This window comes from Pieris rapae, chromosome 4 (assembly GCF_905147795.1).
Source record: "Pieris rapae chromosome 4, ilPieRapa1.1, whole genome shotgun sequence".
In the NCBI taxonomy this organism is placed as follows: domain Eukaryota; kingdom Metazoa; phylum Arthropoda; class Insecta; order Lepidoptera; family Pieridae; genus Pieris; species Pieris rapae.
In genome coordinates, this window is record NC_059512.1 from 1,951,622 (window position 1) to 1,977,673 (window position 26,052).

A 26,052-nucleotide genomic window follows, 5' to 3' on the forward strand; every position below is an offset into this window, starting at 1 on the left:
CAAGAATATAGGACAGCAATATTATGGTGGTACAATCTTAACTTCGCATTTTCGTGCAAATTTGTCTTACATAATTAAAGGATTTGACATAGTTATCTACATATTAGACTATCAATATTATCATCAAAGTTAATTCTTACATTATTTTATTACTACATCATTATTAAAATAATAATAATAGTTTTCATTTTAATTGATAAAATCATCAATGTAAGTCGTATATTTAGTTCAATAACTCTTGTTGTAAGATCTTTAAATGTTCTTGATATATTATTATAGACTTTGCAATAGAAAATGGTTTTACTTAAACACGTCCATATATAATATTATGTCGTAAACAAGTCCGCATGCCTACTGCAGTTGTCCATTCCCGTTGACTAAAATATTTACGCGCGCAATTCACACGTGGTAGAAGTGAACTTCAAAAATGTTGAGACGAATGTAATTTTATATTAAAAGTTTAATATTAATTATTAATTTTGATAAAGACATTGATATAATTAATAAAGCGTAAATAAAACTTTTTTCACTATCTTGTCAAAAAAGCCTAACCTATCTTCAATTTGTTATTTCAATTTTAAAATTATATTTTCTTAAAATATAAATGTTTAATTTCATTAAACCTAAAATAATTTAAGTTTTAAATTCAACGAAACGAAAAAGCGACAGTTAAACAGACACAGATAAACTTATAAGATTTAACGTGAGGGGTGAGGGGGCCGGGGGGTTCGTTCTTAAACAAGAAATGTATGTCTGTCACTTTTTCGTATTATCGACTTTCAAACCATACCGACGCTAAAGAAGTTTTCAATTCAAAATTCACTCTAAAAATGGTAAAGCCGCATTCGTGGAAATTAGCTTATATTTTTTCCAAAAAAACACTGATAATTCTTTAACTTGGCCTCGCTTAAAGTTTTTACTATTAAAGTTGGTAAACCATTCGTGAGTAAGGTGATAAAGCTGCCGTGCTTTCATACAACTCCTCTTTTTCTGTTGCCCTGGTGATACAAACGCGCTCTATTGATCAAACTGCCGAAAATCCTAGTAACCATTTGAGGCATGTACGGAGAAGTGATATTGGTATTTTTTGTATAAACCAAATATACAGAGAGGAATGTTTTTTCGCTTGTAACTTTACCGAATTCAAAAAGGAGGTCGTACTATGTATAACATTATATATATTATATTGTTGCAATGGATAATCAATAAGTTTTTTATTTTGGAAACCTCAATTTCGTCGTTTATCCACAAATTCCCGAAAACTATAAGTCATAACGAGATGGTTAATTTACTGTATATTCCAAAGTTTGCACGCATTTCTACAGACATGTATAAATAGGGAATTAAGGACAGTTCTTTCATTCAGAAGGACATTCTTAAAGTTTTCTTACTCATTAATTGAGATATTTGTTTAGTCCGTCTATGCTGTAAATGAAACTTGAAGTAGTTAAGACAGTTAAATATTTATTTTTTATGTTGCCTTTGATTAAACCCAAGAAGAGTTAAACGCTGTTTTTAACTTAACCACGACTGCTGGAAATCGTAGTTAAATTGTATGTAAATATAAATTAACTCACACACACAATATCAGTCTCTTCAATATATAGAAAATTATGCAGACTCAATGTTTGAATAGCGTACAAGATCAACCCACGGTCCGTCCTTCAACATATCTTTAACTGAATGGGCGTATTGAAAATTCACAATTTAATACGACCAATTTTACTATTGTACTCCTCTTACATGGGTCTCTCTTACAGGGGTCAATGTAAAAAGTTATATTTGTAGGAAATAAAAGGCTTTTTTATTTTATTTTATTTACTCCTCTTACAGGACAAAGTTGGATGTCGTAATACCTGTAGCAACCGTATCGCAGGAAGTCGTAATGTGTTTGATTTCTTTTGGTTCTATTACTTGAGATTGGCAGTCTCCTGAAGTAACTTGTCCTGTGCCAGATGCAGCAACTCTTCCGCAGCCGCATTACTGGTCAATACCATTATCAGCTAGTGCCTGTAATAGGACTATAGAAGTCCTGAGGTAACAGGTCACCAACCTTCTATCGCGGACAGAAAGTATACAAAAAGATGACGACATAGTAATAAAAGCCCGTTTAAATCCCAATCGCTATAAACAGTAATGTATACGTATATCTGTACCAATAAACATTCTTCTTTTTTTATATTTGCTTACATTTTTTTTTCTTCTTGTCTTAAAAATCTATATCTTTCAGTATCGTCGATCGAAACCCCTTCACTAATAAAAGCTTCCTCCAGACTTGCCTCTATCTCTGTCCATTCGCTTCCTGCTACCACTTCTATTTCTTCTATCCATCTCCTTAGGGTGCCCTCTTTTACTTCTTAGTTTTAGTCTTTACGATATTATGCATCTTGATATATTTCCCACCCATTGCCAGTTCTGTTTTAGGGCATAATGTAAGGTATCTATCAGTTTTATTTTTTCGTCTTAATTTTACGCTTTTTATTTTATGTATTCTTCTGATTTCGGTACGCTTCTTCCCATTGCTTTCTGGCATGCTACTGGTTTGGTTTTTCTGTGTTGTATGCCCATGTTTGGCAACAAATGACAAAACTGAAGTAACAAACAAAACAAATTAAAACTAAAGCATGAGTGGTTGTGGGTGTGTAAATACGTGTAAGGGTGTGTGAAAGAGTGAAATTTAAAGTCTTATGTTATTGTATAAGACGAACTACACAAAATATAACTACATCTTAAATAAAACAAATCCAAAAACATTTCGGCACCGCAAAACATCGATTAACAATATACGAACGATTGAAGTTTTTGAAATCTTCAAGTAAAATACAAAAGTAATCACTCTTTAAATTGTAATATCTTTCCCTTCGTTTAAGCGTCCGCTTCTTTGAAATTCAGCCCAAGTCAAAATAATCTTTTAATGGGAGGATGAGAAATCCAATATAATACGTTCGCCTCTGTTTACGTTTCATTAATTTTCTCATTCGAAAGGATTTTACATATTTATATAAAGATCTATGGAATATAATCATTTTCAAATTTCCGGAATGGAAAGATAATATTAGTTACGTGGTGTTAATGTTCGCCTAATTTTCCTACACAGGCTATTATACTAGCTTTAGGAATCACCCCAATGTGACGCCTACACAGAGCGTTTACCAACAGTTTTGGCCCTGAATGTCAAAACAGTGCCGCAATTAAGTATTTTCTAATTTGTTTTATAGTTCAAAAAAATAAGTACCTTCTTAAGTGAGGTTCTATTGACGGTCGTATACAATATCAGGTCAATAAATTACATCATTTGTAAGAATTTTGTTCTAGGTGCTTCTAGTGCCTAGACTTCTAACAGTATCTTAAATCTTAAAAAATCTTTTGTGTAGGTTGTAAAATAGTGTTTATTTTTTTAAATTGTATGTTAATAATTTAATTAAAAATTATCCGTATGCAAAATTTTCAGATTGTTTAGTTAAATCTGATTAAATGTATTTAAATATAATTCATTACATTTATAATAAGTATTTTTGACCAACATCAAAAGACAGAAGAAGGTGGTTTGCCAGTTCTTCTCGCTTCTTGCCCGCTCAACGCCTTTGACTTGCGAACTGGTAGTAAATGTCAATTTAGAATCAATTTAACATCTTTTCTGTTGACGTTCATAAGTATACTTGTTTATCTATATGAATAAAGTTATTTTGAGTTTGAGTTCGATTTAACAGTTTCATAGCAGCGGTATCGTATATTATAAAGAATATTAACTTATAACAATATTGATTCATTTGCGACTTTTTACGAAGATCTTTTACATTTTATGTATGCTGCATCGTTTTAATTTAGATAGTTTACCATATAAGTTATATTTTACTTTTTTACCGACGACTTGAAATTTAATTAAACTTTTTTTAAATAAAGTAACTAAATTAAAAAAAGTGAATTTAATGATTTTAACATATGGTAGGTGGACTCATTTTCCGGAACTGGACTCAAATTTGGTCCGTTTTGCGTCAAGCCCTGGTTAATTTAGCCAGCCTAGCTCCTTCCAGAAGTACAGAAGTCTCCTGGGCACTTCACAGGCTTCACGAAGCGACGTCACTGTTCCGAGGATTTCCATTCGTTGCTTAGCCACAGCCTCGCATTCCAGGTTTTAACATAAAACATCATCCATCTTAATCACGCGGCATCAATACTTTAATCCAACAATATTTCCACATTAAGGCCGACAAAGGTTTAGGCGCTGTTTTAATGAGTCATTGTTTAAACCGCACAATAGAGTAAGTCCGCAATTACAGGCGAACATGCTGAGCCTAACGAGTTATCAATTATACGTATAACGTATGTTTAAACATGTAATATATTATTAACGAATGAGAACTGAGGCTATTAATCAATTTGATTGGCAAGTTTGAGGGAAGAAGTTTTGATATGCTACATTAAACCTAAGGTGAACTACTAGTATCATTATGAATATGAATCATTGGTGGCTTTTTTGAGGGATGGAGTGTTCTTGAGATTATTTATGAAAGTACAGCACATATAAACGCATTTTCAACAGTATATGTTATTCATTTAATTTAAATTACCTGGCAATTATGGTATACATATGTTCTTCAAAATATAGAATAGAAATATTATAGGTACAACAACAAATAATGGGGTATGAACGGTGGTTTTCAAGGTTAGGAGATGACTGATATACTAGGCTAACATTGCTCTTATTGTGTTGTGTTACACTCTTTTTTTTGTGTCTCTTCTTTCTAAAATATTTATGTGAATTTTTGCGCATGAACTTTGCATTTGGAGCGAGCGGCGGCGATAAATCACCAACACTGACTGTATCTGATGAATTATTGGCCAAACGGTCGGCGCGGACATCCTTAAATATGTTTGGTTAATGTGTTCGAGTGTTCAAACACATTAATAAATGGATAAAAGCTTCCCCTAGAAACAATGAAGGGTTCTATTGATTAGGGAAGCGTATGAAATCATTAATTAACAAATATAGTGTTAACTTTATATGGTTTAGTATGGTATTATTATGGTTGACGGCTTTTTAGTAAATAAGTTTAGCTCATAATATCCAGTTATTAAACTGTACACTGTACTGTGGGTGAATTTTAGCAGGTAAAAACCCAAGAATGGCTGGACCTATAATTAGTAACTCGAAATGTTTATGGAAGTTTAGGGAAGGTTTAGGAGGGAAACATAAATAATAAGTAAATAAAAATACTAAAAAACGACATTTGAATGTTCCAATAAAAAAATCCTAGCGGGATTTTTGTCTTTTTAGAAATAAAAAAAAAACATTAATTGGTTGTAATATATTTATAGGTAGATGCCTTCAGACATTTGTGTTTCGTAGCTATAGTATGAGGTCCGATCTCTTTGGTATGTTTTAAATAATGTGTATTAAGTTTTTACACAAATAATTGTAGGTGATACGAGGTTCGTTTCATTAAGTCTTCTAGTATATATAATCTATAATATATAATCTAGATGCCAACAGGTTCGAATTTAATGACGTGGAATAAGTGATACCATGATGATCTTATGTTCCAAAATAAACGTATTTTATATTTTTAATCGGGGAAGCTAATTATTTGAAAATCTAATCTAGATTTTTACTTCTTTGTTCCCTAGTACTTTCAGTGCGCACTCATTTTACTCACTTACTAAAGAAAACATTTGACCAAACGTTTTCTTTGAACGTTAGAAATTAAGTCTAACAAAAGCCCATAATTAGTATACTCCATACATTAAATGTATGAAGTTAAAAATAACTATGAAGCGCCAGGATAAACGTCTTTAAGACATCTGCTCTTTTGAACTTAAAAGAAACTATTATACATTTGTAAATTACATTCATTCATGCATTGAAAATTATAGAACTTACCCTGAATATATTAAAGTCTTGATGTGAAATCTTATTCAGTCTTTGCCTTAATTTTGAGTTTTCTGTAGTTCGTTTTAGCGGCTTTGTGTAAGCTCGAAGCTTTGGGAAAGCTCTCAGATTAAAGAGTGTACGCATACTATATACAATATACATAGATATATATTTTTAGATAAAGGTAATGTTTGACATATTAGAGAGATTTCAAAATATGTAAAAAAATCATTTATAGAATATAAATCATGAATTTTAATAAAAAAAATTAAAACTTTAAAACCGTCCAAAATCTACCAAAGACAGAGAAAGATATTTATCGTCTTTGGCATATTATAAAGTAGAGACGCATATATGAGAATTTTTTCTTAATTTTCAATATATGCATAATGTCTCAATAGCATGGTGAAGAGCTCTAGATGGCTTGAAAAACCCCAGTATACAAAAACACCATTTTACTTTACTAAGCACTGCTGACTTTTCTATCACATTATTATCTGTACCAATAAGCATCAAGGTTTAGCCACAACCTTGCCAAACAATCCCATATTATTGGGCAACCCATATTCATTGAATTCGTAGTGAAAATAGCAGATGTTCATTCGGTCCATAAATTGCGAGACCACACCCAGGATGTTACATTGCTATTGTTCTTTAAGATACGTTGCTATCATTATATTATAGATTTCGTCCTTACGTTTACAATTCGACTTAGGGCCGGCAACGCACTCGCGAGCCCTCTGCCATTGAGAGTGTCCATGGACGGCGGTGTCACTTAACATCAAGTGAGCCTCCTGCCCGTTTGCCACCTGTTCTATAAAAAAAATAAAAAAATAAACGTTATTATCTTAATGAAGTCTTAAATTAAGTTTACCTAAAGAAAACACGATATTATTAGACTGTTAGGCGGAACGAAGTTCACCAGGTCAGGTAGTATAATATAAATATTTCAATTCAGTAGTTCTTGCCATTAGAGAATAGAGATCTTTTCTACCAATCTCGATAGCTTTAAGTATAAGACTATTAAGACCATGTTTCAAACACTTATTACTTATGACACAAAGAAATATCAATTAAACATGCAGAAATGTGAGGCCTGTATAGGTTTACAGAGACTAGCCGTCGGCCTGCGGCAGATTAGATTAGGACACAACCTATGATTTATGAGAAAAGGCACGTATAGGATGAAAAATGCTCTTCTTAGTGAAACATCTGCTCATCTCTCTGTCTGTATACGCATGAATCATTGATCGGATTACATGACATATCGTTGCTAAGGATGTTTAAGGTTTGACAACACGTCTACGACGCAATTGCTTAGAAATTATACCAAAACCTTTTTAATAAAAATACTTGAGATGTAAAACGACTTTATTGCAGTGTACAAAATAAGAAAAAAATACAAATTAGTGGTACTGCAATCACTTTAGCCCTGAGATGTCTGCATCCGTTTCATGTTAGTTTGTCAATCTAATAGGCAAATAGGTGATCAGCTTCCTGTGCGTGACACACGCCGTCGACATTTCGGACTTCAGCAAGCCGGTTCCTCACAATGTTTTCCTTCACTGTTCAAGCGAATTTTAAATGCGTAAATAGAAAAAAACTCCATTGGTGCACAGCCGGGGATCGAACCCACGACCTAGGGAATGAGAATCGCATGTTAAAACCACTCGGCCAACAGCTCAGTGCAGTGTACATCTATGATAAATCTTCCTTTATGTTTAAGCAGTAGGCAGCAGTGAAAGCAGAATAAGACAAAAAAGCAATAATATAAGCTGTAATTTTGAATCGTTCTGTAATGAGGTCGCATATGTTTTAATTAGTACTAACCATTTTAATAAGAGAATTGAGAAATAAAAAAGTCGCAAGCAATTAAATAAAACCCGCACAAAGCCTTAAAAGAAATTAGTATTTAATCTGTTCTAGAAAACCAACAAATTACAACTTTACGAATGCTTTTTGCGGTCGCAAAGCGCTACTAAGTTTAATTGCGTAACACAGCTTTGTAACTGCAATTTAGAATAATATTAACTTACCTATTTGTAACAATGTTTGGGGAATTATTTCAAACATGCTTGTACAAGGACCAGGAACAGTTTACAACAAAACGTAAGCATTTTATTACTTCGCCGTTTGAAAAATACAAATACATAAAACTTTTTCTTGTGAGTACGGTTTGTTCGAGAGCGGTGTTGGCCCAGTGGCTGCAGCGAGCGACTATCATCCGTGAGGTCGAAGGTTCGATCCCCGGCTGTTAACCCATGGACTAGCTTTCTATGTACGCATTTAACATTTACTCGTACGGCAAAGGAAAACATCGCGAGGAAATCGGCTCGCCTTAGACGTCGACGGCGTGTGTCAGGCACAAAAGGCTGTCGATACTTATATAATATATATTAGATTGACAAATGATGATAAAACAGATACTGAAATTTGAGGCTCAGAACAAAAAAAGGTTGTAGACCCACTGATTGACTATTTTTCTGGTGATTCTCCACTATTACTTTTTTGTATTTTTTATTTGTATAAACATTTCGGATTCAAGCTAAAATTCAGAAACCCGAGCAGCCTCTTTATCGATTTTAAATGAAATTTCAAATGCCCTTGAGCAAACTTGTCTTCCTTTTCATACTTTGCATAACTTTATTAAATTCCGTTAAAATAAGCTTTACTTATTTTAACGGAAGTTAATAGAGGAAGAAGAGAAAATTTTCATTAATTTATTTCTTTACTTCCGGAAAAACCTTTTTCATTGCGCCTCGATAAATCGGCATTGATTTAAAAATGCTACGCACGGAATGCACAATTATATTGGTAATTTTATTTTATAAACGGAGAAAATTTAAACATCTCCCTCGTAGCCTGAGAGTTATTGAATAGAGTATCTCGTGTATACAAGGCAAGTCTCAATAGAGAAAAGCTACTATTATCAAGGCGGCCTGGCAAACGTTAATTATTATTATTTAATAAGTAATATTTTTGTGTTATACATTTCTGGTATATATATGATTTTTGCCGCCAAATTTATCGGATAAGTAAATTTATATCAGTTAATTTCCGGGAAGTCCAATTATCAAAACTGCTTCAGTAGTTTTGGGAGACATTTGTTATATAAAAATGTATAACAAACTTGAATAATAAATTGTATAGGTTTTTTCAATAGTGTATTTGTATTCTTCAAAACCAACGGATAAACTAAAAATAAAAAAATTTATTGCACATAACTTATTCCTTCCTATTTATTCAGACCCGATGTTTATTTGAAGTTAAAATTTCAAGTCTAATTCTCAATAAAAACGTCAAAACAAACAATGCTATTTTAAAATCTCATAAGGCATATGTGCTTGAATTCCAGTTCATTTGTAAACAACTGAAATAAAGCTTGGCATTCACTTGCAAGCGTGTAGCTATAGTTTTCGTTTTCTCGATATCCTCTCTAATGTATACTACACTTAATAATATAATGATCTTTCTTTTCTTATTGTAATTTTAGTGGCGAATGATTGTTTAACAGCAGTCTAGTAGTAGTTTCGATACAAATTAGAAGATCAGAGATAGATATACTAATCATAATTGTTATAGTTAGGTAGGAAAACGTAATCGAATAGTTATGGTATTCGAATAGTAAGCAAAACTTGTATGGAAAATTACATAGCCATAGTGGCTTCCAATTAGTCGTTCTTCTAATTAGTCGTTGCTGATGGTCAGGCAAGTCTTGAAAACTGCTTCCTCGCCACTTAACGATGGTGCGAACGATGCTCCAATAGCACAGCCAATTTTGTTTAAATGATAACTATAAATTATGTACTTAAATAGAGAATAATAAGCGATAAAAATCACAAAAAATCTTCGATATAATTCTAAAGGAAGTAGTATTGAACTTGAATAAGTGGGTCGATAGAAATAATACCTATTAATACAGACTTTTCCTTCGTAATTTTAAATAAAACATGGCAACAAAACAGTTAAAACAGTTTTACCAAATATCAAAAACCAATCTTTCAGTGTGTACTCAGCACTAAAGTCACCGCTATGTGAAAAGAAAATATATGGCGCCGGAGAAATGAGTGATGTAAACTCGCTAAAATTAACTACGGAAATTGGTTTAACACAATCACAGAAAGTTTTGAACTTTGTAACTTGTTCAGATTTCACAAAGGATCGTGAGGGGTATTCCCTAAAGTGTGTGGAAGATTGAAAGTTGAATAAGACACATTCTCGTTTTGTATTATCTTTAATATATAAAAGGAAACGATTCGATTTGTTATATTAGCCTCGTCCCGAATAGCAGAATAACTTAATAACATTGACAAGAAAATTCAGTACAGAAAATTCATGTTTAGTTACTGTCAAATATTTAATGTTCCGTCGGTAAAATTATAATATAATAAAATTATATTATATGGTAAAATTATAATATAAATAGCATAGAAGACGATGCGAGTTTAAAGTAATTTAAAAGTTTTACAGCTGCAAATTGTCTACTCGTGCGTAAATCGTAATAAATTCTCTACCTATAATTAATTCTGGACTAATGGACCGGATTAAGGATTTATTATATACGTTACAATATAATACGGAAAAACCAAGTAACACTTTATCATCATCATTTTAACCTCTACAAATGTGACTTTATTGATAGCTATGAATAGCTTTGTACTCTATAATAGGTAAGAACCGCGGCTCATTAGAGAGCAATCATTGGAATCTGCGATGAAAACTGCAATCCAGACTAGACCAAGCTTTGTTTAGCAATTTGAAATCCACCATAAGGTACCTATTAATTACTATTTTTCTTTACAATAACGACTATTGTACAATTAAATGGAACGCAAAATCACCAATACAGTGGACACACTGATGTTTTTTTTAAAAGAGTACCGAGAGTTTTTTGCGCCGGCTTTCTCTCATCCTACACCCTCTGTCTTTTTTCCGATAAGTAGGGATGCCTGAAGATTCAAATTTAATGACCAACAAAGTGATACATTGATGATCTTATGTTCCAAAATAAACGTATTTTATTTTATTATGTTGCGTCTTTACAAAACATCTGAATTGGTTAAAAAGTTATCATTTGAGTCTAGAGCGGAGTTACAAGAATTTTATACTATTTTTACAAGTAGAACCAAAGACACTTATTTACCTAAGATTATGATGGGCCTGGCAAGTTGGTTGCCATTATTTAAAGACAGACAAATACTGTTGCGAGGCCTCTGATGATGCGGAATGTGCCGCGGTATCATTTCACATCAGGTGATCATCATATATAATTATCTTACATTTAGTGGAGATCTTTATTCTCAATAAATTTTATCAATAATATAAGCAGCAATAATAATAATACAGCAGTGTTGGCCTAGTGGCTTCTTACTTTTATTGTAACATCTGTTGCTTTTGTTTTTCTTTAAGCTGTGATCTTTATTTTGTCTATTCTTTTCTTTCCTATCATCGAAATATCGAATTTTGACACACCTGTAGGGTAGTTGTTTAGTTGTATATAAATATATTAAAAACAATATTATGTAAAAAGACGCACAATACAAAACAAAACATATGCAGATTAACAAAGAATTTTAGGGAAAAGGCCGAGGGAATGACTCCCTCAAAATAATTTAAAATACCATTATCATTGAACAAAGCAATATTTAGTCCCGCGCAGTATTCGTATGTTGTAAATATCCTTGTATAATGAATTCAACGCATTGTTAGATTCTATTTATAATATGTACTTAAGAACCCTGACCCTTCTCATAGCCACCGACATCCTGCTTTTTATCATTACAAAGCCCTATTCATTCTAGCCTATTATTAAGCTACTTGTAAGTCACATGTGGAATTTGAGATGATAAATAGAAAAAGTCTTTATAATTAACGTATTTCATAGTTTGTTCTTACAACCCCTTGAATGTTGCTGTGACCCTGGTAGAAATGTAGAATTTCAACTCGCTTATTTTTATATTTTTTAGAATTTTAGTAATTGCGCGTAATTTGCGTAATTAAATTCCTCATGAATTTATTTAAAAATAAACTTTTGAAGAGGTCTTACATACGTTGTTTTCTATCCGATCGCCTATGTATCGTTTTAGTATATCTATCTATCTCTCATGATATGGATAGAAGGACCTTATCCTCTCAGTGACGATGAGGTTTTTATAGACTGTGGCTAAAGTATTGTGTGTTTGGTTGGATATCGCTGACAAAAGCAAAAAAGCAAAGGATGACAGATTTTTGCGTCTTTAATCATAATCCCCAAGCAGTAAGCACATCCTTTGTTAATTCACAGCAACAAAACCAATGTGACTGGACTAATAGACCAGTGCCGAAGCCTTCAAAAATAGTAAAAAATGAAAAAAAATTACAGTAGGATGAAACCCATTAGAAATGCAGGGGAATATGATCAAAATGAAAGGAAAAATAAATTACGGTCGATCCGAGTTCGGGAAGTGGGAGGGGGGTGACTTTTAAGGGGGAAAAATTGTTTATCTTGATTTCCGGCGAAACTACCAGTCCTATGGAAAAAAGTTAAATGGCAAAGTTGTAGGTCATAAAAAGATCTACAACTATATATAAAGTATAAATAAAAAACCAAAAACTTGGTTTTTTGAATTTTTCACCTAAATTTTGAGGTTATGTGAAAAAATTGTTAATACCAAAGTTGTAGATCTTTTTATGACCTACAACTTTGCCATTTAACTTTCTTCCATAGGACTGGTAGTTTCGCCGGAAATCAAGATAAACAATTTTTCCCCCTTAAAAGTCACCCCCCTCCCACTTCCCGAACTCGGATCGACCGTAATTTATTTTTCCTTTCATTTTGATCATATTCCCCTGCATTTCTAATGGGTTTCATCCTACTGTAATTTTTTTTGGTTTCAAAAATTATCGACACTGGTCTATAAGTAACAGAATGATCATAACAACATATACAATATCATAAGTAAGAATAGTTTATACAATACATAATAAGTATGCATTATTTAATTAGCATGAGTAAATACCGCGCAATATACACATCAGTGTTCGTTTGAACGTATAATACTGAAAACAGAGTTAATGAATAAATGCTTGAATGTAATTTAAGTGCCTTCACAGAGAAAATTTTACAATGGCACAAACATTGGAATTAACTGTACTTAAATTGAAATTACGATATTCGCACGTTCGATTTTTGTTGCGTTTATAGTATATTACAAGAGTTTACGGCCTTTACTCAAATAAAACTGAATAGCGGAATATTCAGCGTGCGAATCTCATCCCTGAAGTCGTAGGTTCCATCCCTGGCTGTACACCAATGGACTTTCTGTCTTTGTGTGTATTTAACATTTTTTGAAGGAAAATATCGTGAGGAAACTGGCTAGCTTTAGACCCAAAAAATCGACGGCGTGTGTCAGGGACAGATGGCTGATCACTTACAAATCAAATCAAATTAAAAATCATTTATTCATATAGGTAACATAATGTACACTTATGAACGTCAAAAAAAGAATAATACATTTTTTTTATAGAACAGAAGGCAAACGGGCAGGAGGCTCACCTGATGTTAAGTACCGCCGCCCATGGACACTTTCGATGCTGGATTAAATAATAAAATTTAAATTAAATTATTCTAATTTTACATACTTACTTACTTACTTGCCTATTTGATGAATGATGATAGACAGGGCTAATTATGTAGAATGCTGATTTATTTTATATATCTCTCAGTCCAGAATATTCCAAGGAAATATTTAGAATGCCTATCTGTTACCAGAAAATCTTTAAATGCAAAACAATGAAACTTAAAATGTATACTTTAGATATACTAAGTATTTTAATCATTTTTTAATTAAAATGATTAATTAACTGAGATTCAATTGAGATAAAAATATTATTCCACAAGTCACAACTATCATAACTCCAAGGATAAACGAAATATGCATAGTAATTAAAATTATCATGAAAAAGCAATAAATTCACATCAATCGTGAAAGCGTTTGTGAAGTGGTGAACTGCAACATACAAATTAATTAAGAATGAAATATTGCGTTCAGGCTTTTTATATATTTCGTATTGCACTTAGATTAATTGGATGCCGTGTATTGATACTCTATGTTTTTATTTCTAACGTGTAAATATATTTTTTTTGCGTTGAAATATGTAATCAAGTTTGTCGTGAACATTTATGAACACATAAAACACGTAAACTTGTGACTAAGTTTTGTAAAGAATATGCGTTTATAATAGTTCAAATCACTACACCAACATTTGGAAGAATAAAAAGAGTGACAGAGAGTCTCTTGCCAGTTCTCGCCCTCCCTACGTCATTGATTTGGAAAGTGATATCTTAATATATATATTTCTTGTGTGCGTGTGTATGTGACTGAACTCCTCCTAAACGACTGGACCGATTTAGACGAAATTTTTTGTGTGTGTTCAAGGGGATCTGGGAATGGTTTAGATTCACAATTTTGTCCGCTGGACAATGTTTTTTTAATTAATTTTCAATTTATTAGTTGTTGTTGATTTTGGAATGTTTTACATTGGATCCGACAGACGGCGCTACCATCGCAGTGTCAAATTTGAAATAATATTCGGATTTTAATTTTAGTCTGTCCCGAAATTTAAAAAAAGTTTTGTTATCATTGTGTTATATCGTGTGTGACCATGTGCTGGATCGTTAGATATTGTCATAACATTTGAATTATAATTTTCATCAAAATGGCTTATTAAAAATTGAAATTTTGAAATTAAAGACGTGTAGACAGGACAACGTCTGTCGGATCCGCTAGTATAATATAAATTTATATCTTCGTTTATATATTATCTGTATCACCTCGACGTCCGTCGTTCCACAACTGAGCGTTTCTCTCAGTTTTGGCCACTTCACACCGAAGTATTCACGAACCATTTCGACTTAGGTTCCTTTAAGAGCGTAACTGTTAAAAAGCCGGCAACGCTCTTGTGAGTTGTGAGCTTTCTGGCAATGTGTCTATGGGCGACGGTATCACTTAATATCGAGTGAGCCTCCCGCTTGCCTCCATAAAAAAAAACCGCGTTTATATCCGTCTTCGTCAATTTTTATCCCAGGTATTAAATATCCTACCTTCGTATGACTTTTAAACAAACGTTCTTTCTGTCAATTCTAGCTTTCATGAAACCTACATTACTTACCTGTATGATAAGTATTAGTATTTAGTTACCATAAGCAGGCTGATTTCCCACTATGGGAAGAGGAAAAAGAGGATGCCCATCATTAAATTGGGAAGATGAAATAAAAGGAATAGCGGGAAAAATTGGAAAATTGTCGCAAGGTGTAATTATAGTTTACTCGAATAAAGGCCTTATTATTTTTATAGGCAGACTGATTTATTTTTATAAATAACATATAAAGTCTTTGTTGCTATATATTAAATAGAGTTCACTCATTACAGCCCGTCGGCATCTACAGAGGAAAGTATGAATGGGCCAACGAACATAGCCCCATAGGTGGTGACTGTTCCCTGTGGGTGAGGGCTGCTACCCTCCAGCTTGATGATGGACAGTGGCAGTGCCAGGTTACAGCTAGTAATTATGATGTCCAGGTAATTTCTTTATCCAAATTATTATTTTTTTAAATGTAGCGATTTTATTAGTGATATACTCTTTACTTACTGGAATAGAAATGTTTTAAATTTAGTATGATTTTCTCTATTTTTGTTATCTGAATTAACTTGAGAGAGTACAGTTAAATAAAAACCAACCGATTTTTTTTATTACACATAATTATGTTTCATTTGCGAATTAATTAAATTTACAAAAAACACGTGCATTTAATTAATTAAAATTTTTCGTCGTAAATTCAATTAACGAAAAACTATTTTTTATATGAATGATGAAATCTTCTTTTGCCTTCCAAGAATTCACTAAAAATCTGTAGGTACAACTCTTGTTTTTGATGTTTCTTTAATTGGGTTTATTTTTTTTATTTGCAATAAAAATACAATGAATTATATTTATCACATTTCAGGACGCATTATCAAGTCCACCCGCGGCTTTAGCAGTACGAGTACCACCACAAACACCTCGGATTCTGTTCAACGGCTCCCATGTTCTACCAGGCCAGAACATCACAGTCGCAGCAGGGTCTAGAGCGACTGTAGTGTGCGAGGCTAGATATGGGAACCCACCTGCGTACATCGAGTGGTATTTGGGTAAGTACTATCATACAAGAGATACCATTTTCACACGTGTTTAACATATTTTTGTAATGTATCTGATGGTCCTAATTTTAACATGTGCAAATGCTGCACAGAAAAGAGTTTAGTAAAAAATGCATTTTTAAATTAGCTTTTGTTGTTTATGGAGCAATATGGGAGGGGAGTATCCTATTCTATATAATTTTCTTTTTAAGGATAAAGTACCTATAAAGTTGATTTTTCAACGCTTTATACTCTGTGTTCATACTTAAGATATATCAACTAAAAATTCAGTTTTTTGCACATAATTTAATACTCAACTGCAGCGTACTAAAACCGCGAATAATTTAACACAAGGCATATTTGCGCATGTTTAGAATAACTAAATAAAGACTAAAATACCACTACTTTATATAAAACATCAACATTTTCTTGCAAAGCTACTAAGCGGCTAAATTAGTAATAAGTAATATATTTTCTCTTCTTCGGTTGAAAGAAGACAAAGTTAATAACGATGTAATACGGAGGCTTACAAACGTCGTCAAACAGGTTTAAGTGAACATTGCTTGCGTTTGTGTTGACAAGACGTTACTTGGAATGACCCAGTTGAAAGAAAAGAGAGAGGAAGCCCACCAGAAACCTGGGAAGATGGAACAAGAGGGATAATGGGCATGGATTAGAAATTGGTGGGAAGGATGAGAGACAAGCGGAAGAATATGGGGCAGGTCGTCTACTAATAATAAACATTGAATCTACTCAAATACGGGATATTTTTATTTTGTTATTATTAATAAAATTAAAATCTACGAGCTACGAGAGAATCCTCTTAGTGGCTATTAATATTTGTCGTTCTTGATTACACAAATGTTCGTTACACTAAAGTTTTACTAACTAAAATAGACCGTTCTTTAGTAATTATTTTGTTGTTTTTGTTGATATTTAAGTTTGAAAAACATTTATTTGAGCTATATTATAAATTCAAATTGTTTATTTGCTAGAATAGTCTTACAATTAGTTACATAAATTACAAAAATCTGCCACATATAAATAGGCATGCAAATGTCATCTTATATTTTATTTATTTATTTACATAAATACATTTATTATCCTTTCAGACATGTATGTTCATGTTTTCATAAAGAGGAAAGATTTGTATGTTTTGGCTCAAAAATGTAGCAATTTTAAAAATTCTTTCAATATTTGAACGCTACATTATGACTAATTAATATGGGTAAAGAAAAAATAAAGATATATATACTAAGCCTATTTTTTTTTTTATAGAACAGGGGGCAAACGGGCAGGAGGCTCACCTGATGTTAAGTGATACCGCCGCCCATGGACACCCTCAATGCCAGAGGGCTCGCGAGTGCGTTGCCGGCCTTTTAAGAATTAATGTTGCTAAAAAATACTCGTATATATACCGTGCGTAGCCGGGACGGGCTTCTAACTAATATTGGACTAATTTAATCAAGGCAGAAGAAAACTCACAACAGAAGAGAAAGTTGTTAACTCAATTCGAGTACACCATGTACAGTTTGACAACATAAACATATATAAGGGTGCGTTTATGTACAAAAATTTTTCGTAAAGTGATTTTGAAACTTTTCTTATTTGATGCTAAACGCGTAGGTAGGTCCGAACTTTAATTAGAAGTTTGATTCTTTCTTGTTTATATTATTCTTAGCATTCGTTCGTTCATTATTTCTTCTACGTTTATTGATGTGAAACATCTATAGCCGCACGTAAACCTGATTTCTGGCGTGGCGACGCATGCCGTGGCGACGCGTCTCCACACTATATGATATACAGTCTAAATGCAGTAGTAAATTTCACATTAAAAATATTTAATGAAAATAATGTTTATTCAACAAATAGTCATCGTTATCTGGAAAAAAATCGTAATATTTTATTTGATCATTATGACATATTTAGTTCCTATCACAATATGTTCTTTTCTGCTTATTACTTTTACAAAATAATGTCGATGTTTCACATCTGCCAGGCGTCCCGTGACGGCACACATTTTTTTTTATAATAATAGTTACTAGTATTTCCGAACCATTTCGACTTAGCGTCCTTTAAGAAAAGAGCGTACCGATTCTTAAAAGGCCGGCAGCGCTTCTGTCAGTGCGAGTGTCCATGGGCAGCGGTGTCACTTAACATCAAGGGAGCCTCCTGCCCGTCTGCCTCCTGTTACCTAAAGAGTGTGTGTACTTATGTACACGCGTTAGAAGTTATACTTCTTTGGCGTATTAAAAAAAACTATAATGCAGTAGTAATTAACGATAAATATTAAAATTAATCAAAAAGATTTTATTGAAATAAATAAATTATTAGTAAATACTATCACCGTCGTAATTTAAAAACACCAAAATAATATTTATTTACCTATTCACATTGTTTAATTTCACTGTTACGAAACACTAACTTGTTCTAAATATAAAAATACTAGAATATACAACTTGAACATAATTATCGATTTCCATGCCACCTAGACCTAACTTTACGATGTTGAATTTAGGTGTTAGTGTTCGCGCGCATCGGAAAAATTCACTCTCATAATCTCCATCGCGCCAAAAGAAGTTAGTAGGTACTTTTGGCATTCGTCTTTAGAAGCGATTTATAGCGAAAGTTAAAAGTACCCCCAGGAAGCTGAACTGAATCATTAATGAATTATTGAGTGATAAGTTTACGGTTGACGTCACTTCATGTTAAAAAACAATTTAAACTAATACCTAGTTTTAATCCTCTTTTTTTGAACTTAAATGTTTTAATTCCAGATAAGAAACGACTGACTGCATGGAGCCAAACAAATGCTTCGGAAGTTGAAAGACCCAGGGTCTGGGCTGCAAGATCGGTGCTAGAGCTTGGTGCATCCAGATCTGCGCATGGCAGACAGCTATCCTGCAGATCACACCACCCTTCCTACCCATCGCCATATTACAGAGACTCTTACACCATGCTCGATGTTACATGTAAGATGTTTATAATTATGTTAAAGGCCGGCAACGCAATTGCGAGTCTTCTGGCAATGTGTCCATGCTATATCATGTATATAGTATTACATGTATATAGTATTATATACATATACATAGTATCTTTGCCATATCTATGTATGCTATATTAATCCTAAGAATTAAATTCACTAAAAATGGTTTCAAATTACGTTTACGTACAAAGATCTATTTGCTTATGAAAAAATATTTATTGGTAAGCTATTCTGGCAAATCCAAGTTTATAACGTTTTTATCTCTTAATTCCAGTTGTCCCAGTTGTCTCCATAGTTGGTTCAGACGCCAGTAGTCTGGCCAGCCTGGAAGAGGGTTCCAGCGCTTTAACTCTGGAATGCCGTGCTGATGGTAACCCAAGCCCATATGTCTGGTGGACGAAAGATGGACAAGTCATAGGCACGAATGGTCCCCGGCTTATAAGAGCTCCTGTTTACAGAAATCACTCGGGTATGTTTATTTTTTAGCTAAGTTGAAAGGCCGGCAACGCACCCACTAAAATGGGTGTATATTGACTGCCCTTTTTGGACGTCCCGCAGGCTTCTTGCCCCCCTATTATAATAAAAAAAGTTACATTCATTTGTTTAACTGAGACACTTTTTCGTACATTCCGTTTTTTATCCAATCTAGTTTAATCAAATTACATTTTACTTTATTTAAATATTCAATTAACCCTTGTATTATTTCTTAATGAATATGACCTACGTATTGAAAAAATAATACTGCAGTCTTCGTAGTATTAATCACGGTTTAGTAATTATGTAATTAATTACTAATAAAAAAATACAAAAAACTAAACTAATTCGTGTTAAATCTAAGTACTAGCTCGTTTCCCTAGCTAGTTATTAGTTTACGAAGTCAGAGATTTAAACCCTAAGATTCATACTCGTAGAGGAAACTTATCTATGACTCCTGTGTAAATATTTATTAGATTAAGGGTCTGTTTCACAATGTATGGATAAAGTACCAAAAAGCTATGCAACATATAAATTATTCGAAAGATAAAAGTTTCAAATAAAATACTTCGCGTTTCATGACGTATAGCGCTATCTGACTGTCGTGAAACGCAACAAACACTAGTTTACCTACTACGAATAAGTAATAAATTAAGCTTATTTGGAACTTATCCGGTCATTGTGAAACAGACCCTTAGGCCTAAAGGAGTTTTAGATGAGTCTAGGTTGTCCAGGCAGTCTATAAAAACCAAAATATATTTTATTAAAATTACGGTGTTGCATCTCTTGCTTGTTCACTTCTCAATAATTGATTGAGAAGATAAATTCTTCATACAACGAATATTTTCAGGTATTTACGGCTGTCAAGCAAGAAACTCTTTGGGTACATCAGAACCTGTCAAAATAGAAATCGATGTTAAATGTAAGTTGTTTATTATTTATGTACTATATAACATCTGCGCTTAACAGTCTAATAATATCGTGTTAACTTAATTTAGGATTTCATTAAGGTAACAAAAATACAACTTATTTTGCAAATGCAAAATGTTTTATTGCTTGCCATTGCGAAAGAATAATGGCAGTTTCACACATTAGGCCTCTTCTCTCAAGTGCCAATATTGGGATACTGATATACCACATTTTTGATGAGGTAGCACATGTCTTCAATCAAGCTGAAAGCCTAGTTATACATCTCCGCATTCACCCCAAGATCGGAATTTCTTGTACTGAGAGGAATTCGATGTAAAATGATGCGTAGTTTTGACAAAAGATGGCACTACATGCTGTTTGCATTCGTAAAATTAATTAATTAATTTATTGTTATTCGATAACTTATCAGATTTTATTACTTATTCTGCTATTCGGATCGGAGAAAAAAACCATCAAAAAAGTGATAACTAACATTTAGGTTCGTCTTGTTATAAGTGGTGTCACTAACATAAGTTTGTTTTATATATTTAATAGATTGAAAAAGGATTTTTTTACAGTAAATAAAATCCATTTCAATTTTGTATGAACTGTTCACTGAGAACTTAGACTTTACGATCTAGGCTAATTAAATTCTAATAATAATTAACATGGGAAAGTGTTCAATAATACAATTTTCAAAGCCTCCTTTTAGAATTAAGTTTGCAAAATCGAATCTAGGTCAGAATGCTCAGAAATAGATCTTTAAGGAGTTATAATTCAATTCATAAGTGTAAGTAAACTTACTTAATGTAACTTGTTCTGCTGCAAGAATTAAAAGGCTTTTTTATTTTTTTATTAATTCAATTCATAACACTGAAATTGATGATGGTATTGGATCGCAGTGGGGGGGATTAAATTCCCCCAAATATATATTTTTTCAAACTTATGAGTTTTCAAAAATTTTGCGACTCAACTGATTAATAATTAGGATTTTATCAGGGATATTCAATTAATTTTGTAATGTTTTTATATTTACATTATTTAATATTAATTTAATAATTTTTAGTGTATAAGGTTCATAATAATTGGAATGTTGTATGCGCCTTTAATTGGGATAACACTTGGCTTGTGTTACATGCATTTATCAGTGACTATTTTGTGGGTGCGAATAATAAATAAATAAAAAATACAATATTACTACTTACAGTCTCATCTATGGGATTGACACACTGTCCTTTTTTATATTTAAAAATATAAATTTATTTCATAATCCTACGGCTAAGATAAATATATATGAAAAGCAATAAATAACCTTAAATTTTAATAACTAAAGTATATTATTAAAAGGAGTCCCTTTTTATGTCTTCGGCAGCGTTCTTCTCCTCGCTGCGTTGCTCTTTTGTATAGCTAGACTAATTCTTTGTCCGAGGTAGTTTTTAGGTCTCCTACGATGTCGACTAACCTTTATGTTCTTCATGTAACACTCACTCATTGAAAGGTTATTTCCCCATCATGTAATGATAAATATATTCACAGATCCGCCTCGCGTGATCTGGGTAGGTCCAGATACAGTAGTGGAAGCCAATTTGTTCACTCAAGTGACCTTGGAATGTAAAGCTGAGGGAAACCCACCACCGAGTTACCAGTGGTATCACAAGTGAGTCCAAACTTTATCTATCACAAGCAGAGAGACGTGATAACAACCGTCTTTAATACAAAATTGTTAAATATAATTAATAATTTTAACTCGATCCACTTTAACACACATAAAAATGAATCGAAATCGGACTTGTGTAATTAAGTTAAATCATATATAAGTAATTGTTAAAATATTATAGCGCCATCATCAACCTATAGAACATATTTTATATAGGTAATAGATGGCGCTGCCGCAAGTCCTCTATAAACACGTCTTAAAAATCTGTTTTTTATCGTCCTTCCTATCTGTTTAATATATATATATATCCATACAATATATATTTTATTTAGTTCTGCATTTTACCCTTTGAATTTCTTTTGTCTCGGTCCTAATAGGGTTACAAGTAAGAGATCGCTTATCTTTTATCATACAACAAGATTTGAAAAAATAAATAATAGTTGTATACTTTAAAGTATCTTCTCTACTTCTTCTATACTCTTAGATCAAATTCTAAGCTTATACCTATTTCAGTCCATCACCAGCAATAACATCACATCCTGATGAAGGCTATCCGATATCATCAACCCCTCAACTCCAGCTCCATAATGTATCATACACTCAACACGGAAGATACACTTGCGTGGCCATCAACCATATTGGACTAGAGGAACGGTAAGAAATTATGACTTCCTTATAAATTCAAACATTTAACATTTGCTTGAATGGTGAAGGAAAACATCGTGAGGATGGCTTGCCTCAGACCCAAAATCGAGGGCTGGAGTCAGGCACAGTCAGATAATCACATACTTGCCTATTAGTATGAAAAAATACAGAAATTTATGGCCCAGATTAAAAAAGGTTGCCACTGTACATGCATGTTGTACGTAAATAAAAAAAAAAATTGCAGAACCCACCAATCAGAAGCAATAACCCTGAACGTGCTGGGCCCACCCGTCGGTGCTGAGACGGGAACAGCTCACGCGTGGAGTGGAGGAGAAGCCAAAGTCCAAGCAACTGTTTGTGCTGACCCTCCTCCGCGAAGAGCTGCCTGGCTCTGGGGAAGCTTGCGCCTGGATGTCCCTTCGTCTATTGGTATGTATATTAAGTACTTTATTTATTTAATATGATGGCTCAAATAGGTTAAGCAAGTTCATCAATGAGGTTGTGAAGGAAGGATAGTGAACAGTTCCTGTGTACTAAAGACAGGTTCCATGACCAGTCAGACTGGCCAGAAGGTATCAGTCAGAAGTTAGGTGAATATTTTTAGCGGTCGCAATAACTTCGTTAGGGTATATCTTACAAACAAATTGTATGATTGAATAACAACAACATGGCGATTAAAAAGAGTGGCGAAGAGTTTCTTGCCAGTTCTTCTTGCCCGCTCTTCACCCTTGATTGCGAACTGTTAGTAAATGTAAATTTAGATTCAATTTAACATATTTTCTTTGACGTTCATAAGTTAAGTTACCTATATGAATAAAGTTATTTTGAGTTGGAGTAAGACACACTTAAGTAATGTTGTCTTTTGAAGGCTAACCCAATTATTCTACGATATATTCTACATAAAACAGACGAAAAGAGTTCCATATTTCAATGTGACCATCGTATATTTTAAATCTTTATTTCAGGGCGCTATAAAGCAATAGACGCAGCGAGTATAAACGGGTGCTATCGCTACACGCTAACTATAAGTAGCGTCAGCATGTCGGACGCTCGCGTATACGTCCTGCACGTTGAGAACGAACGCGGTTTTTCTTCTCATGCTGTCTCCCTTACTGTGCATGGTACGTAGAAACAATAACTTTTTTATTAATGGTTTCTTAACAGAGACTTCGATTAGCATCTACCGTAACTAAGATTTATAATTAATTTAAATCTAACCTAATTTATTAGCAAAGATATTGAAGACAAAAAAGTGTCCTTACTTTCAGTCTCTAGAACTACTCTCAGTCTCGAGGGAAAGACACTCTGTTTTGCTCTTTTTAACACTTACACTAACGTGCCATAGCCGTAATTATAACGGTTTTTCATTTCCATCACTACGCTCATGATGATTAATAGCCTTAATAAAAAATATTTAAATAATAAAGCAACGTTTCAATTAACATCAGACTTTTTATATGCATTTCAAATTACTTGAGAATAACGCCATCTATGTTATAGGATTATAACTAAGAAGTTTTATATAGATGGTGTTAAATCCAGTTAATAAGGATTTTATTCTACGAATATTGGGCAAGGGTTTTGTGAATTACTTAATGTTATATTTTTTTATAAATTGTGTTTTTTGGAAATTATATTTAAGTACGAATTACATACTAATGAAATGATGAAAAATGAACAATATAGAATATATATGCTGAATTGCTTTAGTGTTGTTGTGTCGTTAAAGCAATTAAAAAAAATAGTATTATTATTCGCTGATAGATGTCAGGAAGATGCATTTTTCAGTTTAAATTGGGACTACTCAAACACCACCTTTTTGTTATTTTCTATCATTTATTCCTAGCTAGATCGATTTATCGCCCCCGAAACCCCCCGTATACAAAATTTTATGAAAATCGATATACAAGAATTGCTCGTTTAAAGATATAAGATATATCTTACTAATTGGCTAACTTAAAATCATAAACAATTTCTTCTCACAGATAATTTTTCGCTAACAGAGACGGCGCACGTTGCCCCGCTCATAGTGGCAGCCCTGCTTATTGCGGCACTCCTAGTCATAGTGCTGTGCCTTATATTGAGATGTCGACGGAAACGAGGTAAATATACTACGTGACTTAGACAAAACCACTCCGCAACTGGCGTGACGGTTTTTTTAGGGGATTTGTCACGTGACCATTGTCATACAAATTCGGTTGATGTTAGTGGGTCACGCCGAAATATAGAGTTTAGTCTATTGAATGTTGCCCTAATTTCATTTTAAAATTAGATTATATTGCTGGAATTAAATTTGTATTTTTTTTACAGAAAGTGTCGAGTACAAAGCTGATGATTTAGATAAGTGAGTATATTATTAAATATTTAATTAAAACCTTGATAGACAATACCACATATTTTTATGAATGTTTTCTTCTTTTGATATGTTTTAGTAGCGTAGATAATAATTCCTATTCAATATAGTAATCGATAATACATATCTGCATCCCAATTACCAAACCCTGCGAAGACAATCCATTTTCGGCGACGGATAGAATGCAATCTCTTCGCTGTTTACACTCATATTTGATAATAATTAATATAAACCAAATAAAGTAAATAAAATAGTTCAAATAATATTATAACATGTCTATGTTTAAAACATAAAATAGCTTTTTAATTATTTTAAAAACTGGTGTAAGTTAAAATCTTGAGAGAGGATATTGGCACAGTTGAACTGTCATTTTTATAGTTATAAAGGTCTATCCACATACATCGATCCGGCCTACCATGGATAGCTTGTATCGACAGACTATTACAATCAGTCGATTGTCTCTCTGCTATCTCAGATGGTCAAAAATGAATTGACAGAAGTTATTGGGTTTGGACATAAACAGACACTGCCTAAGTGCAAAAAAAATAAAAATTATAATAATAAACATATTTAGCCTCGGGTTGTCGCGACATACCGTTAAAGAAGTCTTATTTAAATATAAAGTACTCCAAAAAACCTTATACCATATATATAATGTAATGTAATATTTCCCAGTGAGAAGACTGTCCTCCCAGCGGACGCCGTGTACGCCTCACGGGAGCAAACTCGAGTCCCACGTAATGCAGAACCCGTGTCGTCTCGATATTCGCCCGCGGCTTTGCAGGTCCGCCGCGCCGCCGTCGTGCTTCAACCACCCACTACCGTGTGAATCGCACAGGTGTGACGCACTATTAACTGTAGTGGAGTAGTTAATGGGTATAGGGAGAGTAGTTGGGTAGTTAATGGTATATGGAATGTGTAAGGAATGTGAGGGTAGTTAATGAGTATAAAGAATGTGGTGGGAGTATTTCATGAGTATAAAGAATGTGGGGGATGGAT

At 33.1% G+C, this 26,052-nt stretch overlaps 1 protein-coding gene across 1 annotated transcript in view; it reads left to right on the top strand.

Annotated features, from left to right (window-relative positions):
• Positions 1–26,052, top strand: part of LOC111000268 (irregular chiasm C-roughest protein) — an 88,961-nt gene that overhangs the window by 61,036 nt on the left and 1,873 nt on the right. The window contains exons 3-14 of the mRNA XM_045628067.1: positions 15,283–15,432; positions 15,858–16,041; positions 18,807–19,001; positions 19,290–19,484; positions 20,340–20,411; positions 21,935–22,055; positions 22,569–22,709; positions 22,945–23,129; positions 23,666–23,821; positions 24,686–24,802; positions 25,011–25,044; positions 25,729–25,891. Of these exons, the coding sequence (XP_045484023.1) occupies positions 15,283–15,432; positions 15,858–16,041; positions 18,807–19,001; positions 19,290–19,484; positions 20,340–20,411; positions 21,935–22,055; positions 22,569–22,709; positions 22,945–23,129; positions 23,666–23,821; positions 24,686–24,802; positions 25,011–25,044; positions 25,729–25,882 (1,704 nt within the window). The 3' untranslated portion in view covers positions 25,883–25,891. The remainder of the gene's footprint in view (positions 1–15,282; positions 15,433–15,857; positions 16,042–18,806; positions 19,002–19,289; positions 19,485–20,339; positions 20,412–21,934; positions 22,056–22,568; positions 22,710–22,944; positions 23,130–23,665; positions 23,822–24,685; positions 24,803–25,010; positions 25,045–25,728; positions 25,892–26,052) is intronic.